The sequence below is a fragment of the Prosopis cineraria genome, unplaced genomic scaffold, assembly GCF_029017545.1.
Source record: "Prosopis cineraria cultivar Desert tree isolate PC_DT_omini unplaced genomic scaffold, ASM2901754v1 PC1917, whole genome shotgun sequence".
Taxonomy (NCBI): domain Eukaryota; kingdom Viridiplantae; phylum Streptophyta; class Magnoliopsida; order Fabales; family Fabaceae; genus Prosopis; species Prosopis cineraria.
Window position 1 is genome coordinate 4,381 of NW_026557242.1, and position 17,919 is coordinate 22,299.

The window sequence follows — 17,919 nt, forward strand, 5'->3', positions numbered from 1 at the left end:
GTAGTTAAAATCATAACCTAATCATAATCAAACTGATCATAGAGAGTGGATTACTTTATTAAACTTACCAAGATACTAACCATATACTGATACTAAATTTCCATACTATGTTTGTAAGGAATTAAAATGCCAGCATTTTTTTGTTTAAAAAACTAACAATATTAGAATTAAAAATTGAAAAATATCTTATAAAATAAAAGCATCAAGCTGAATCCTTTACAAAGTTAGGTGAATAAAGGCACGTTTTTTACCTAATAGTTTTAATAATAAAATAATATAAATTAATTTTATTTTTAAAATTTACTTATTATATTATGTGTACTATGTACATGTTTAATACAAAATATTACAGAAAATTGTATTTTTTTTTGGGAAAACATATCCATAGATTTTTACAAATTTACTCCATTTTGAATTAGGTCCCTATAGTTTACTTTATTTTAATTGAGCTCTTATAGTTTGATTAATTAATTTTTTTTAATTCCCAAAGGTTAAAATCATTAAAATTTTCTTTTAAACAAACAAAGTTAAGAACTTTTATATTTTTATTGAATGATTATATGATTTTAGAATTAATTACATAATTTTTATAACTCAAAATTTATATAATTAGTTTGTTTTCTAAATATTTTTCATACCTATAGAACTTTCATAAAAAATTAATAAACATCTAAATAGTAAATTAAATCAAATTTTATTTTTTTAATTTGGGCTAAAAATATTAAATTAAATTTTTTGTAAATTCCAATAGTATTTTTGTTTTGTGAAATTTAATAATTCATTATTAATTTTAACTTTAAGGGTTAACATATATAATAGATCAAAATATAAAATCTTGATTAAAACAAAATAAAATATAAGGACCTCATTTAAAATTGAGCAAAAATATAAGGACCTTCATATTAACTTTTTCTTACTTATTATGATTACAGTACTTTTTCTCAAAAGAGGATTGTTTTACTAATTTAAAAAGGACGGACTATAATAATAATTTAATTAAAATAATTAAATCAATTTTAATTGATTTTTATTTTATATTTTAATTAAAATAGTTATTGATTTTAATTCAAAAAATCTTTTTTATTTGAAAATAATTATTCGATTAAAAAACTTAAATATAATTAAATTTAAAACATTTTTAGGCTAACAAGATAAAAATCTTAAAATAAAAAATTACTCCCATTTACTGATAATAACAAAATAAACATATAAAAATCTTAAATGCATCAATATAATTTATACGGGCAACAAAATAAAAAATTAAAAAAAAAAACACCCCCAAACACACAGAGGCAGGGGAAGCAAAGGTGATAAGAAATATTTTAAGACTTATTTCATTTTGTTTGCAAAAAAAAACATGAAAATTAATTTTTTTATGTAAAAAATTGTTAAAAGTTAATTCCCAAAAGAAACCTTCCTGTAGTTTTTCTTATGAAGAAAACTAAAGAAGTTCAACTGTGCGAGCCAAACAAAGGAATTTTGCCTTTATTTCTGAAACAAGCTATCCTTCACATATCATTGAGGAAATAAACAAACTCATCGTTCGTTCATTCATCAACTTCCTCACATACATTTGTGAATCAGCCAAAAAAGGGATAGTCTCATTGATAAGAAAACAAACAAACCCAGAAAGCTAAGAAGGCATCATCATGCATCCACTATAAATATTCAAAGTTCATGCCCTTGAATGCAATTCACATAAAGTTAATTGCCATATTTTTCTGATACAAGAGATCATCAAACAAGAAGCAATGTCTTCTACACAAATGGATGGTTCCAATGTCCAACAACAATATGAAGATTTCAAGCCACAAATGGAAACCCAAGAAACTGCTGACGCTCATCTTCTTCTTATTCATCTTCCTGGTGCGTATCATTTTATCTTACATGATTGGCAAAGATACCAATCATTTCATTTTATAACAAATATTCGTGCATGAAACTATGTCTTGCATTGGTGCTCATCATCTTATATGAGATTTGGACCAAACAAGCAAATTTTAATTTTTAATTTTGTTTATTTTATGTTCATTAAAATAAAAATTAAATTTATTTAATAAATTTGTTTATCATTTATCTAAACAATCTAAATTTAATTTGGATAGTACAAATATAATATTAAAATTTTTATCATTTATTATGAACGGTTCAAATTTAAAATTGTTAGCTTGTAATTGTTTTCAAAAAATATTTCTTTTGGGAAGTGCAGATTATCTTAATTTTTAATATTATATTTACCAAAATAAAAATTACCATTAAGAAATTTATTATTAAATATGGATTGTTTAGAGTGCATCTACATAGTTGACTCTTAAAAATTATAAAAAAATTAATATTAAATTAAACCATTAGATTAAATCTATTATGTCCAGAATGGTAATAAATAGAATTATTAAAATTAAAATAAATTAAAAATTAAAAAATTTAATCTAAGAGCCTGTTTCGATAACCTCAAGAGCATATTCAAACTACATTTAAGATGTATTTTTATCAAATCTAACAAATAGTTATATTCTTAAGTGAACTTTTGTCAAATATAAATTAAAAATCAAACACACTAAATAATTTAGATCTTGTCAGAAACGATGAAGCTCATCGCTTAATGATCACCAAAGCCAGACTAGCAAGAAACCTACCATTCAAGTTTCTTGGAAAAATTAAAAGTATTGATTTAAAAGAAAATGTTGGAGAGCTCCTAAGCAAAATCTAAATATTTTTAAACATCTAGAAAATTTGTCTGTCTATTGATGGGACAAATTACTTGATTGAACTTAAGAAAAATAGCAATTAAATATCACTAGAGTAAATTTATATTAGTCAAAGATCTCTAATTGTCAAAATTTGAATATATAATTGTTAATTTGAGTTAATATTTTATCAACAAATATTTATTTGAGTTTTAAAAATGACTAATTTTAAATTAACAATAAGTTATTTGGATCTTTTTTCATCTAAATTTTGATAATAATTAGTATTTAAGTGATATAAATTTGTTTTAGCAGTCCTTCATTGCTATTTTCCCTTAAATTTACGTTATTGTTGTCTATATAGTTACTTCAAAAGATTAAAATAAGCATTTAAATTTTAGAAGTGGTGTATATTATTATAATAAAAATAGCAACAAATTGTCATTGCTTTTTAAAGTTACCTCCTATTAAACTTAATCTATTTTAATTATCTTTAATTTCTTTCTTATATGATCTATATAAAATAATATGGACATTTGTGAAAATGAAAAATTTAATATTATTGACTCCTTTTATTGTAAAATATCATATATTTTAGACTAACACTAATTAATAAAAAAATGTCTTATATTTTAGATAGAATGCAATATAGGGCCCATTTGTTAAAGATTAAAAAACAAGTGATTTTTAAGTAGTTTAGAGATTTTATAAAAAGAGATTTATTTTATAGCAATTTTATAAAAAAAATAGACATTATTTTATATTTGATTATAATAAAAAAATTGATTATTTTTATATTTTATGATACCTTCCTTGATTTTTTATAAAAATAATTTATTATTATATTATTTTAAAATTTTATGATATCTTCACATATCTCATCTCTTTAAAACATTCTCTTTCATTTACCACATTAGATTATTTTTAAAAGCTACTCAAAGTAATTTCTTAAAATAATCAGATATCTACTTTTTTTTTAGATTCTAATTATTTTTAAAAGTTTAAACTAACAACATAACAACTCATAAAATAATTTTTTTCAAAAAATAAGTGATTTTTTTATGAAATATGTTAAAATATAGTTGTTCATAAATTATAAATTATAAATAATTTAACTTGTTGACAATAACCCGTCGTTTTGCCCAAAAAAAAAAAAAAAGAACCCATCATTCAAGTTTCTTCTGGGAGAATTGATTTTTTTTTAAAAAAAAAAGGAGAAATAACATGACAAATCTAAGTATTTCTGTTTGGAAATGAGAGAGAGAGAACTAAGGAAACATTTTCAATGCTCAACAGGGTGGTCATCAACACGATAAAATTTAGATCATTCCGGTTGAATTATTTGGATGATTCGGATTTAAAATTTAAAATTTATTTTTTATTTTATATTTATTAAAATAAAAAAATTCTAAAAAATTAATTTTAATAAATTTGTTTATTATCAACAGGACAACCTAGATGTAATTTAGATTATTCAAATATAATATTAAATTTTTTTATAGTTTTATAAATTGATTACCCAAATTTATTTTAGACGGTCTAGATCTCATTAGAATGATGGTGTTTATCCTCCAATGAGCATTGAAGTTGGTTAGTTGGACCTGAGAGAGAAGAGGTTTGGTGGGTTTTTTATTTACAAACCAATATTAAAAACATTTTGGCTACTACATTTTTACACCATTAGACCCTTTTTTATTGTTAAAAAAAGGACATTATCCAGTAACTATATATGGAAAAGAGATATAATTAGACATAATTTTAATTAACTGAGGCAACTTTTAATTAAATTAACAATTTTTTTTGCACACAAACTACCAATAAATAATTTTTTCCTGCAGGTTTTACTAGACAAGAAGTTGGTGCAAACTATGAAGCAGCTTATAGGAGAATTAGGGTTTTTGGTGAAAAACTACTTGAAAATAATAAGCGTCAACGCTTCAGTGTAGAGTATATAGTTCCAGAAACTTGTGATGGTGATAGCCTTAAGGGAAAATTTGAAGACGGCGCAAAAATTACCATTACAATGCCAAAGAAACCTATTTCAATTATTGCCCCTAAAGGACCAGAACCAATTGAAGAACAAGAAGAATCCAAACAGGTCACTACTTCAAAATCTGCTTCTGAAGTTGAATCAGAAATGGATGAGAGTCAAAGAGAATTTGATGAGAAAAAAGATGAAAAAACACCAACCCCACCACCAGAAGAAGCCACTGAAGAATCTAAAATGCCCCAAAAAGATTCACAAGATGATCAAAAACATCTTGAGGATGATCAGAGGAAAGAGAGTGCTGCAACAGAAGATTCCTCAATCACAGAAAAAATCAAAGGTGATGTTAAGTTTTTACATTTAGTGTGGTTGAAAATTGTCTATATCATTTAGTTAGACATATAAGTTATACACACACCTAATTTAGGTTCTTTTTATTTTTTTCTTTTTACCTGGCTTTATACTTTTCAAGTCTCAAAGAGGTTTACCCTTTATTTTTATAAATCACTTAGATACTATACCAAGACTTTATCGATCTTTTTTATAAGTCACATATTAAAATTTTTTTTTATTTACTCTTTACATGAGTCACTTGTTCTTGGTTTTTTAACATTTGATGCATAATTTCAAAAATACCTTCCAGTAAATTCTAAACAGAAGAGCAATATTTTAATTTTCAAAAAAATTCTTCCCACATATCAAATCAATCTTTTTTAAATATAAAAATAAAATTAAAAATGATTTATTTTTAAGATAATTTTATTATTCTAACTCACTTTAGTTTTGGTGAGTTAGTTATAAGTCACTTGTAAAAAAAATCAAAAAGTGTATGTTTGTTGATTTTTTATTTTATTAAAATAGCTTAAGTCATTTGATTAAATATATCTTGAGTTTTATATATTTTTAATCTACTTCCTAATTATTAGGTAATGAAAAGCATGAGGAAAACCAAAAGACTTATGATGCAGGAAAAGAATCTGAGAAGAAGGATCATTATTTGGCAAGACAGAAAAGCAAGGAAGAAAAGGAAGAACAAGCCAGGGTTGCTGATAAAAGTTCCGGCTTTAAAAAGCAAGAGAAGAGGGAAGAGAAGGGAGAATTTCAGAATGATCAGTATTTGGCAAGAGAAAAAAGTAAGAAAGAAGAAAGAGAAGAATCTGCCATGGTTATTGCTAAAGAAAGCTCAGCCTTAAAAACCCTAGGGAAGAATTCAGAGGAAGAAGTTCGTCAGAAGGATCAGAGAAGAAAAGAATCTATAACAGAGAAGAAGGAAAAGAATAAAGAAATGGATGTTCCAACAAGTAAAGTCAACAATGGAAATACAGTAAATAATGAATCATCAATAGGGAAAGGAATCAGGGATATGGCCAACTCAGCTTCTCAAGCTGCAACAAGATTGAAAAACAAGTTCAGTGAAGAAGATAAACAGAAGCTCTTATGTGCAGGTGCAGCAATTCTGGTGGTGGTGGTAGGCATTTATGCTTCCTTCAAGCTCCGTTCCATGACAAGACAATAGATAAAATTACTTGCTATAAATTTCCTCTTTGATATGGTTCTGTACCAAAGTTTCATTATATTTCAACATATTGTAATTGTAATATAAACATGCCGACTTAAGTTAGAGTTTTATGTATTTTCTAGCACAGAACATGGTATTTATGAAAGTAACCAATAACCAATTATTTTAAAATTTTAAAAAGAAAGAAAGTAAGAATGGGAAAAGAATGCCCGTTAAGTCTCAAAAGATTAAATTAATAATACTTAAGTCATTGATAAAAAGGTTTTAAAGAATGAGATGAAATGTTGATTTAAAAAATTGTAAATTTAAAAGTTTTAATTGTAAATAAAACATTTAAGTTTCCAATGTAATTATCAAATTATAGGTGGTGTTCCTTTAGGTTTATTCCTCTAATCTGATTTATAAGTTACTTTCAACATATTTTATCAAAAAAATTAAAATAATAATTTAATAAGATGACTCATAAATATAACAAAAAAAAAAGATATTCTCTCTCCACCTTATAAATATGGCTAAAGAGAGTAATTGTTATTAATTCAATCTTTTATGATCTTATTAACTTTTTTTGAAAACCATAAAATAATTGTCAATGAGATAGTTAAACGAGTTAATTGTTATTCCTTTCAATTAAAAAAAGGGTTAATTATCATTCCTTGATCTAGTGAAGTAGGTGAAAATGTCTTATAATAAAGACTGGAAGAAGTATTTTAAAAGAGAGAATTAATCTTGAATTTTTTTAAAAAATAAGTTATAAATATGGAATTAAATAATGAGTAAAGTAGTAAATTTAGTCATATACTATTTTTCGAGGAGTATCTAGTAGTATAAACTATCATATGGTACAAAATAAATCATGAATTTTAAAAAATGGAGCACCCAATAGCCCGACATTAACTTTAGCTAACGAACATTATGTGGAGCCTACAATGACATGTGGTACGACACGAGCACTATACATCAGCATGGTAAAGGTGCAAATTTAATTACAAACTATTTTTTGAGGAGCACTAGGTAGTCTCTACTATAAAAAATGGACCATCCAACACATTTTCCTCTATTGTGACCAAACACCGTTTATTTTTATATTTGTAAGGCCCACAAAGCATTAATCTCTCCAATCTTTTTGCATTGGTTCTCAATATCAACTCAAAAAGAAGAGGTTCAAAAAGTTCTTATTTGAAAACATTTGACGATGCCAATGAAGTAGAAGCTTGATTTTACTATGCATGGGAGAAGCTTGATTCTAGCTTAATTTAATCATGAATTATTTCTTTTACTTTGTTAGTGTCGTCTTCGTGAATGTCTTCAGATAAAAACTCTTTAAAACTCTTCTTCTTGAGCTGAGATTGAGAACGAAGGAAAAAAGATTTGAGAAATTAATGCTTTGTAGACCTCATAAATATAAAAATAAACATTGTTTAATCAAAATTGAGGGGAAGATATTATATTTTTTTCTCTTTTTTTTATAGTAGAGGATACCCAGTGCTCCTTAAAAAATAGTTCGTGGCTAAATTTTCACCTTTACTATGTTGACGTGTCATGCCGCGTGTTATTATGGGCCCCACATAACATCTGTTAGCTAAAGTTAATGGCAAGCTACTGAATGCTCTGTTTTTAAAAGTTTGTGATTTATTTTACATCATCTGATATTTTAGGCCATTAAATGCTACTCGAAAAATAGTATATAACTAAATCTGTGCCTTTACCCTTAAATAATTATAAAATTTTAATTTTAAATAAAATATTTAAATTTTAAAATAATTCTTAATTTACAATTAAAATTCTAATTTGAATCAATATTTCAAATTCATCTTTAAAATTTTTTGTCAAGAACCTGACTCTTATTAATTTCTTCTAAATAATTTTTGCAAATAAAAAGATTAAGGTGGAAACTATTTAATTGGTGACTAAATCGTCTTACATTGAATAATGAGAAAATGATAATAAAATCTTTTTAAATTATATAAATAATAAATTTGTCCCCCAAAGTGCTATAATATCAATGAAGTTTTTAGGGATCTATTTGTCAATAATTTTTTTTTAGAGAAAAGACTATTTTATCTTTATTGATAAATTGTGATTTCTTATTTAATTCTTGCGATTCTTTGAAGAAAAGTTGTGATTCTTTAAATAAAAGTTGTGAATGAATTTTATTATTTTAAAAACTTGTTTTTAATAATAGAAATTATATTTGACAAATTGTGATTTTTTTCAATTCTTGCAATACAAAATTTGTAATTGGAGCTTGTTTTTTAATAACAAAAATTATATTATATACACAGAACAAAAGTTGTTATTTCTTAAATAAAAGTTGTAATTTGAGCTTGTTTTTTAATAAAAAAATTATACTTAACAAATTATAATTTTTTATTCAACTCTTGTGATTTACAAAATAAAAGTTATAATTCTTTAAACAAAAGTTGTGATTGAGTCTTGTTATTTTTAGTAAGGGTAAAATGATCTTTTTTCTAAAAAAAGTTATTCATAAAGAGGCTTCTAGGGACTTCATTAATGTTATGACATTTCGATAGATTAAATTATCATTTACATAATTCGAAGGGATTTTATTGTCATTTTTTCTTAAATAATTACCCTTTTGAATTTTTTTGGCCCCTTTTTTGGGATGCTAGCTAGTTTTTTTTTAATAGAAGGCCATAGAGACACCGTGCTAGATGACATATTGTGTTATGTTAGCATGCAAAAGATTTCTATACCCAAGTGGTGGAGACGTAGAGTGTCAAAAATGTGAACATTAAGATTGTCGATAGAAGCTTGATGTGTCAAGTTGGCCTTCTTATAAACGTGAACAAAGGTGACCGTCTAGTCTTTCATAACAAGATCTCTAATTTTGTTCATAGTTATAGTTAGAGGGTGATTTATAGAGAACTCGTTGCGTATTAATGTAAGAGCTTTTATAGAGTCAGAGTAAACATGAACCTTGTCAATCTTTTTAGCCCAACAAATGCTTAGTTCTTCCAAGATGCCCAGTTCAGCTCCCATACATGGGTGATACCAAAGATACTTGGAGAAGCTTTTGATCTAATTGCCATGTTTATCTCGTATGAATCCACTGTAGGAAGTAGCACCTTAATTATTGATTAAGCCATTTATATTAAGTTTAACCCATCCATCTTTAAAGCATAACTATTTAGCTTTTAATCTATTGCCCTATTTAGTCAGAAAGTTAATTTTTTATTGAATATATTGATCATTGAGGATATCTTGAATGTTGATAAATGCGATGTCTTTATCAGGATTATCTTCGGTGGAATAAATGTTTTTGCATCTATCTTTTCAGATGTTCCAACACATGTGGGCGAACAGTTTCTGCCAAGGGATCTTTCTTGAACAAACATTGCTTGCATCATAATCTACATTCCAAAGTATTTGTTCCTAAAGAGGGAGAGAAAAGAAAGGGTTAAGTTTAGATTGTTTAACTAATTTTATCTAAACCTTTCTAGAATTCTTGCAGTCTCTTAGGATATGAGTAGTTGAGTCTAAGGAGTTACAGCTAAAAGGGCATGGCCTAGGACAAGTATTGCCACTATTAGAGTAGGTGAATTTAAGTTGAAGACAATCCTAAGTCGCTTTTCAAAAAAAGGTCTTAATCTTCTCATATATTGGTCATTTCCAAATCTTAGAGTTGGGAATGTTGTAATGATTATTAATAGCCTTATAAGTAGATTTGATGGTGAAATTACCATCATTAGAAGGCCTCCAACAAATAATGTCATTATCAGCATTAGCATTAGGAGGTTGGACAATAATGATGTGATTAATCATGTAAGATATCTGCGTAATTGATTAACCTTCTAACTATTTGAAGTAGAATAAAAATCAGAGACTTTTGTATGAAAAAGAATCTGTTTTAGGAGATGTATATTTAACAAGGAATTTAAGAAGGAAACATCATTTATCATACTAAAAAGATATTTGATGTTCCTTCCTACCTTTTAGTCCACGTGATATATGAATTGATCCTAAATTTTGCATATACTTATCCACGGGTAAGAGCAAGAGTTGATATTTGAATTCGTGTTTTGCAGGTTACTGGCACTCTGAAGCAGTGTTTTCAGAACCGGACCGGACATTGAACCGGAAAAGTCAGCGGTTCACGGTTCGCATGGTTCAACCGGTTGGACCAATGGTCCAACCGGTGACGTAATAATTAAATTAAAAAAAATTATATATGTATATAATAATTTAAATATAAGAAATACATATGAAATTGCTATTTAACTTAAAAAACTTAAATATTTTAAGTTTATCACGACTTAACAAGCTATATGATACACTATAATATCAAATGATTAAAAAAATTAGTCATTTTTTTAAAAAAATTTGATAAAAAATAAAAAAAAAATTTTTTTGAACAGTCCGGTTTTTGAAAACCGGATCCGGTTCCCGGTCCGACCGCCGGTTCGAAACGGTTCAACCCGGCTCAACTCTGAAAACGATTTTTTTCTTTGAACCAGATCGGAAACCAGACCGGTCGACGGTCCGACCGGCCGGTCCGGTCCGATTTTCATAACAGTGCTATGAAGTAAACCACAAAAAGGCACGAAGTAACGGACACAGTTCCAAAAAAAAAAAAAAAACATCAACACTACTTTTACAGTAAAGCTAATGCACAGTTCAAAACATAACCCGCCGTCCGAAAATCCTTTGGTCTCTCTTCAGTCTCGCCCTAGCTGCACTCGCTTTTCTCACCGTCCATGCCGTATCTGCCTAGCTCATTATCGGCTTCCGCCTTCTCTGTACGCAGGTACTTCCATTCATCTGAGCTCCTTCCACCTTCAATCACTGTAGTTGTTCTCTCTCTCTCTCTCTCTCTCTCTCTCTCACGCGCGCCCGGGCGCCCGCGCGCGCACATTCGTTTTCTATGTTTACGTCAATTCTGTTCAAAATTCCTTGTTCTACGTTTCCCTGTTTACACTTTTGCTTATGCCTCTCAGTTTTGATGCTATGGCTTTACAGTGTGATCTGTAACATCGCCGTCTTTTGCCAATGATTTGGCTTCTGTTTTAAGTTTCTACTTCCTTTCTTTGTTTTTTTTTTTATGCAAGACTTTGTAAGAAGCGGCTTCACCTAGGGGAAAAAAAAAGTGGGACTGATTCTTTGATTTTGTGATTTTGTTTCGTTGGCGGCAGTTTTAAGTTTAAGTGCTTTTTCGTTACTATCTATACGGCTCTTGTTTTATATGTGATTTCTTTCTCAGATCAAATTTCCCCGGATCATTCCCTAATAGCTGTAAGTTAGCATTAACGACACTTGCCCACTTGAATTCAACCACTTTCGCGGACGACAGCCAACTCAGTTCTTGTGACGAAGCTGTATCATCCTCGTCTGATTGCTATAGGGATTCTCCTTCAGTACACAATTCCTTTGAGATAGATACGTTCAAGGTGGTTGAAACATTGAACTGTTTGCTAAGAGAGCCCGCCCTTGCATTGTCCTTCTTTCGTCAAGTGAAGGAACAAGGTTTCCAACATAATATCTCAACCTATGCGGCACTGATTAGAATTTTATGTTATTGGGGCTTGAGTAGGAAATTGGATTCTTTGTTTGTGGATCTCATTGCTCTTTCTAAAGAGTGTCCAGCTTTTGAAATTGAGGATTTGTTGGAAGAAGTGTTGGATGGTTTTGGGGTTGAAGGGAATCAGCACTTGCTCAGAGCTTTTAATGCATTAGTGAAAACATATGTCAGTGTTAACTTGTTTGATGAAGCTATCGATTTTTTCTTTAAAACTAGAAGACGTGGGATTATTCCACACATATTTACTTGCAACTTCCTCATAAATCGCTTGGTTAATCATGATAAGGTGGATATGGCCTTTGCCATATACAAGCAACTCAAAAGGCTAGGTTTAAGCCCAAATGAATATACATATACGATTGTAATCAAGGCACTATGTAAGAGAGGTAAATTGGAAGAAGCCGTTGATGTGATGCAAGAAATGGAGGAAGCTGGGATGCCTGTCGGTTCCTTTTGTTTTTCAACTTATATAGAAGGCTTATGCACCCATCATAGACCTGATTTGGGATATCAAGTGCTTCAAACATGGAGAAAGGCCTATGGCCCAATTGATATGTTTGCTTACACTTCTGTTGTTCGTGGATTTTGTAATGAAATGAAATTAGATGAAGCTGAGAGTGTTTTCCTTGACATGGAAAATCAAGGGTTGGTTCCTGATGTATTTTTTTATAGTGAATTGATTCGGGGATACTGCAAAAGTGGGAATCTGCAGAAAGCTTTAGCCCTGCATGATGACATGATTTCAAAGGGCATAAAAACAAATTGTGTGATTGTTAGCTGCCTCCTCCATGGCTTGTGTAAGGTGGGAAGGAATTTGGATGTGGTGGATCAATTTGAAGAATTTAAAAAATCTGGAATGTTTCTTGATGCAGTGGCCTACAATGTTGTGTTAGATGCCTTGTGTGAACTGGGAAAAGTAGATGATGCAAGAGAACTTTTAGAGTATATGAAACTTAGGAATATGGTTTTAGATATTAAACACTACACGACCGTTATTAGAGGGTACTGTCTACAGGGTAAATTGAGTCCTGCCTTTAACATGTTTGAAGAAATGAAGGAAAGGGGTTTAATGCCTGACATTGTAACTTATAATGTACTAGTTTCTGGATTGTCTAGAAATGGCCATGTTTATGAATCAATGCAACTTTTAGATTATATGGAGACTCAAGGAGTCGAGCCAAATTCTGTTACACACAAGATGATCGTTGAAGGCTTGTGTTCAGGAGGCAAGGTTGAAGAAGCTGAGGCTTTTTTGAACAGTCTAGAAGATAAAAGTGTTGAAATCTATTCTGCCATGATAGATGGATATTGTGAAGCAAACTTTCTCAAAGAAGCTTATGAACTCTATCTTAGGCTGTCAAACGAAGGAAATGTTGTAGAAAAAGATTCCTGTTTTAAGCTACTATGTAAACTATGTGACGAAGGTGACACTGATCGAGCTATAGGATTACTGAAGACACTGTTGTTATTGAATGTGGAACCTAGCAAAAATGTATTGCAAAGTTATAGCTGCCTTGTGCCAGGCTGGGAATATGAAAGTGGCCAATTCTTTGTTTGATATTTTTGTTGAGAGAGGATTTGCACCTGATGTTAAAACCTACACACTAATGATAAATAGTTATTGTAAGATAAATTGCTTACAAGAAGCCCATAATCTCTTCCGGGATATGCAGCATAGAGGGATCAAACCTGATGTCATCACCTATACAGTTTTACTTGATGGGCACTTGAAATCAAATTTAAGAAAGAAATCCTCCCTGGGTTGTAATAATAGCAAGACAGAGATGTTGGACGTTTCTACCATTTTGAGGGAGATGCAGAAGATGGAGACAAAACCAGATGTTGTTACTTACACTGTTTTGATTGATGGACACTTGAAGGCAAATAACCTTCAGGAAGCCATTATGTTCTTGTATGAAATGATTGTCGATGGGCTAGAGCCAGATACCGTGACATATATGGCTCTTGTTTCTGGCTTCTGTAATAGAGGGGACATGGATAAGCGTGTTATGCTTCTTAGTGAGATATTTTCTAATGGAGTTGCACTAGACCCACATATTATCTCAGCTTTGAAACGTGGCATTCTAAAAGCTAAAAAATTGAAATTCCATAAGTAAGTCCTTTTAGACTCACTATGTGGACAAAAGGTTGGATGGCAACTTGTGGCTTTTCTATCAGCAACAAATTGAGGAGGGAGAGCTTGCTGGAGTTTCTATCAAGTGCTTTGGAATGCCATCCTGTTTGAAAAGGCACTTTGGTTGGAGTGACTTTTTGAAGAGGAGGAGCTAGAGTTTTGCAAGTCTTTAACTCTTCGGCAGGAACACCTGGAGTCGCTGGTATGTACTCTTACACATTATAAAGAACAGTGAAATATGAGTTTTGACTATTGGATGCTGGAAGTATATGTGTAATATTAAAGGTTAAATAGAATAGACAATAAATTATACCTTGTCATCTTATCCCTTAAATTAATTGCATTATTCTGGTGTACTTTTGATTTGAATATATTGCCCTTAAGCTTTTTGCACATTATGCATTTGATAAACCCAAAATGTTGTGGGTGGATGGTTCAGTGCATGCCTGAGTTGTTACAATGCGTTTTAAGTAACTTTTGAAAATGCTATAATCAATTCCAGAAGAGGTTAATGAATATGTTTGCTTCGTTGCTTGAAACACTTATCCCATATGACAAAGCATTGCTGTATGGATAAAACTTAAAGTTTTGCAATCATTTATTCCAATAAAAACCCAACATGTGGAGGAACTTTAGTGGAAGATACAGTTATTGAGAAATTGATAGCAAATGCGTAGAGGTTGTGCTCTATGTTTTGTCCTTGTATGTGCTCTATAGATAGATATACAGGTATGGTGTGTTTGCTTCTAGGAGATATATGTACATATACACATGAAGTGATCCAATTTTCTTTTCTTTTTCTATTCTTTAAGGAAATATGAGAGTAAACATACACAAGTCTGGAAATAACTCTATTTTGGTTGGATCAAGCTTGCATGTTATATTTTTTGCATTTTTTAAAAAGTAGTGTTTTTTTTTTTAAAAAGACATCTATAACTGTTTGGTGCTACCTGATTCATGAGATTGGAATTGTGCAAGACCCTGAAATTGGTGATGATCTCATGCATTTTCAATCAATGTTTAGTACCATTGAATTCAAAATTTTGGTTTGAAAATAATTTAGGATCATCCTCTTTCCTTCATTGATTTGTTACTTTATTGCTGCTGGATGGCTTCTATTGAAGCCTTTCAAATGCTTGCTCATAAGGTCCCTGGTAAAGGATCTTGCAAAATGAAACAAGAAAAGATCTGAAGCAATTTCAAGAAGAATTGAAGATGGAGAACATAAAAGAGCTCCAATATCCTGTCCTGTTTGTGGACAAAATGATGGAGTCTGAAACTCATTGAGAGACACCCTGTCTTGTCATGGCCGTGTTGATCCATGGTATACTTCAGACCTTCGGGGCTAATAGTTTCTTAGCTCTTGCTATGGGCATACAAATTAAAATTTGCTCGAGTAGGAAAGCAAAGTATACTTTCATTTCATGATATATCAAATCAAAGTTTATTTTTGGGGGAAGAATTGACTAATGAGAACTGATTTTGAAAGGTTCTGTGTTGTAAAATTCAGCCTTTTGTCTGGAAATATGACTTGTGCCAGATAATATTATTTTTGTTTCAGATTTGGTTGGATGAAACCACTTTGGAAAGGACCGGAAGCAAGGTCTTGCCAAAATCACTTTGGAAATCATTTTTGAGTGTAAAACGGTAATTTTGGTATGCCCTGAATGTCAGAAGGCTTTTGGAGTTGGAAGTTTTATGCATCTTGGTGATTATATTTTATTTTTTTGCGAACACTCATAGAAGGATGTGGTTATGCAAATAATGGGTTGTATATGATTAAGCAGCCATTGAAAATAACTTCAAACATTAGAATTATTTTGAATCATTTGTATCATGGCTTGAGTAGCTTCCCCTCTTATTCTGACCCTTTTTTCACTTCTGATAATATGTTGATGCATTGTCTCTTTTTTCTTCCAGTGACTGAGGTCCTCACTGTTGAGAAGGATCTTCCTGGGGCTCGACACTCTTTCAGAGATGTCCTGTGAATCCTTATCATAGATGCTGAGGGCTATGCACTTAAGTCATATCTATTGGGAGAGAGGTTGTTTTACTCTTGGTTGGCCGTTGGTTTTTGATTAGGCAGAATTATGTTTAGAGTTGTCATTTTGCCTAAGACAACAGGGGTTATTTCCATATGGATGTGAGCCGCTGGGACTCAAGCTGCGGTATTCTATAGAATATATGGCACAGAAACAGAAAAGAAGAACTTTTCGGAAGTAAAACGATGTTATTCTCAAATTTTGATGTGCGTTACAGTGGAAGAAGGTGGACCTATTTATACTGTCAAGACTCTGAACGGAAGCAGAAGAGTGAATGGGGGTTACAGAGGTTACAAGAGTTACAGCAGACTTTTATTGGAAATGGAAACATTATTCTTGCAACGGACGTAGGTAACGGAGGCGTTGGCGGTGCTCTATTGTGGCCGCTAAAACGGTAGCTGCTGAATGGTGCTCCTATTCTGTTTCAATATACGACCAATGAATCTGATTCTCAATTGTCAATAGACCTTATAACATTTAATATTTTAATTATATTATGGGAGACTTGGGTGTAATTCTCCCTTTTGATTATCTTAATTTAACAAGTACTTGCACCCATTGTTTCTTTAAGCATAAGGATAAGTTTTGGATTCAGGAATACATGGGAGTAGTTATCGTACTGTGGAGTTCTTGGGTGTTACGAATTTTGTTTGTATGATTGTGTCGCGTCCGAATCATGATTTCCCGAAAAGGAAAGTTGATAAATGTAGGAGTCTTCATCAAAATTTTAAAGGATAATTTTGAAAACCTTTAAAAAAATAAAATGGTCTATAATAATTAGAGTGGGTTCGAGAGTCGGTTGTGTATGGGGAAGATATTAGGCATCCTACGATACTTGTTCATAAGAACGGTTATTTTAGGTTGATTGTATAAAATTAATTGGCCTTTTAATAATATCTTAGTTATCTTTTATTTCACGGAAAAAATAAAGATAAAAAATAAAGAAAATAAATTATTTATTTATATGAAAGGATTTGATCTAGGATCAAAGCCTAGGACCTACGTATCTTGTAATGGAAATCAAAGTCCACGCAGTTCGAAATATTATCATTTAGGTTTTTTTTTTAATTTTTTATTAATTTATTTGTGAAGAGAAGATTATTGTGTTATATAATTATATTTATAAAAAAATATCATGAGGAAGTACCTTTGGATAAAAGGAAAATAATCAGTATTGGAACTTGCGGTGATTTAGTATCACTCGCAGTTTGTTAGTTGATACTCTAAGGGCACATGGTGATTTAGTATCTCTCATGACAAACCATGCAGGAAATTTCTAAGTAAAAAAAAAATTCTATGAAATGGTTTAATTATTAAATTTCGGAATGAAATTTGATAACTATGATGACTTAGTATCATTTACTGTATTTTCTTTTGATATTTTAGGGATCCAAGGTGATTTAGTATCACTCATGGCATAACTTAAAATATGCTAAGAGTTTTATTATTTTCATTATTTTTAACAATGCACAAGGAGAGGAAAAAGTAACTAGTATTGATCCTGCAGTGATTTAATATCACTCACAGTCCGTCGGTTGACGCTCTAAGTGCACACGGTGATTTAATATCACTCATGACAAACCTAAAGGAATTTTCAAAATGAAGAAAATAATTTAATTTTAAAAAATACAAAGTTTGATACCAATGATGACTTAATGTCACTCACGATATCTTATTTGATATTTCTCTTGATCCACGGTGATTTAGTATCACTGGTGGATCCAAAAAAAAAATGCCAATAAATTTTAATATTTTTCAAAATTTTTGAAACTTGATTATCAAAAAGACTATGTAATAAACTATAATAACATTATTCTCACAACTTTTATCAAATAAAAAAAACTAATAATAATAATAATAATAATAAGAAAAATGAAGAATCAACGTCATGTTGGTTTATAGTACTTTCTTATATATAAATTGATGATTCTAGGAGTCTAGGTACCATACCATTTTAGGACAAGCTCACGGTGAAAGATCTACGGTGATTTGAATTAATAACCAAACAAAACAA

The 17,919-nt window shown here is 30.2% G+C and overlaps 2 protein-coding genes and 1 long non-coding RNA gene across 5 annotated transcripts; all 3 read left to right on the forward strand.

Annotated features, from left to right (window-relative positions):
- Positions 1-1,716: 1,716 nt before the first annotated feature.
- Positions 1,717-6,322, forward strand: LOC129301142 (protein RESTRICTED TEV MOVEMENT 2-like). 2 transcript variants are annotated; one of them, XM_054939713.1, is made up of 3 exons: positions 1,717-1,866; positions 4,526-5,014; positions 5,601-6,322. In XM_054939713.1, the coding sequence occupies exons 1-3, from the start codon at positions 1,752-1,754 to the stop codon at positions 6,188-6,190; spliced, it is 1,194 nt and encodes a 397-aa protein (XP_054795688.1). In that variant the 5' UTR covers positions 1,717-1,751; the 3' UTR covers positions 6,191-6,322. The 2 variants fall into 2 exon arrangements, with proteins under 2 accessions (XP_054795688.1, XP_054795689.1); XM_054939714.1 differs by having other exon boundaries at positions 5,643-6,322.
- Positions 6,323-10,841: 4,519 nt separating this feature from the next.
- Positions 10,842-13,426, forward strand: LOC129301138 (pentatricopeptide repeat-containing protein At2g26790, mitochondrial-like). The gene is made up of 2 exons (XM_054939710.1): positions 10,842-10,958; positions 11,412-13,426. The coding sequence occupies exons 1-2, from the start codon at positions 10,909-10,911 to the stop codon at positions 13,285-13,287; spliced, it is 1,926 nt and encodes a 641-aa protein (XP_054795685.1). The 5' UTR covers positions 10,842-10,908; the 3' UTR covers positions 13,288-13,426.
- Positions 13,427-13,849: 423 nt separating this feature from the next.
- On the forward strand, positions 13,850-16,525 carry LOC129301139 (uncharacterized). 2 transcript variants are annotated; one of them, XR_008590919.1, is made up of 3 exons: positions 13,850-14,065; positions 14,988-15,187; positions 15,425-16,525. It is a non-coding gene; the product is annotated as an uncharacterized LOC129301139 (long non-coding RNA). The 2 variants fall into 2 exon arrangements; XR_008590918.1 differs by having other exon boundaries at positions 14,988-16,525.
- Positions 16,526-17,919: the final 1,394 nt, after the last annotated feature.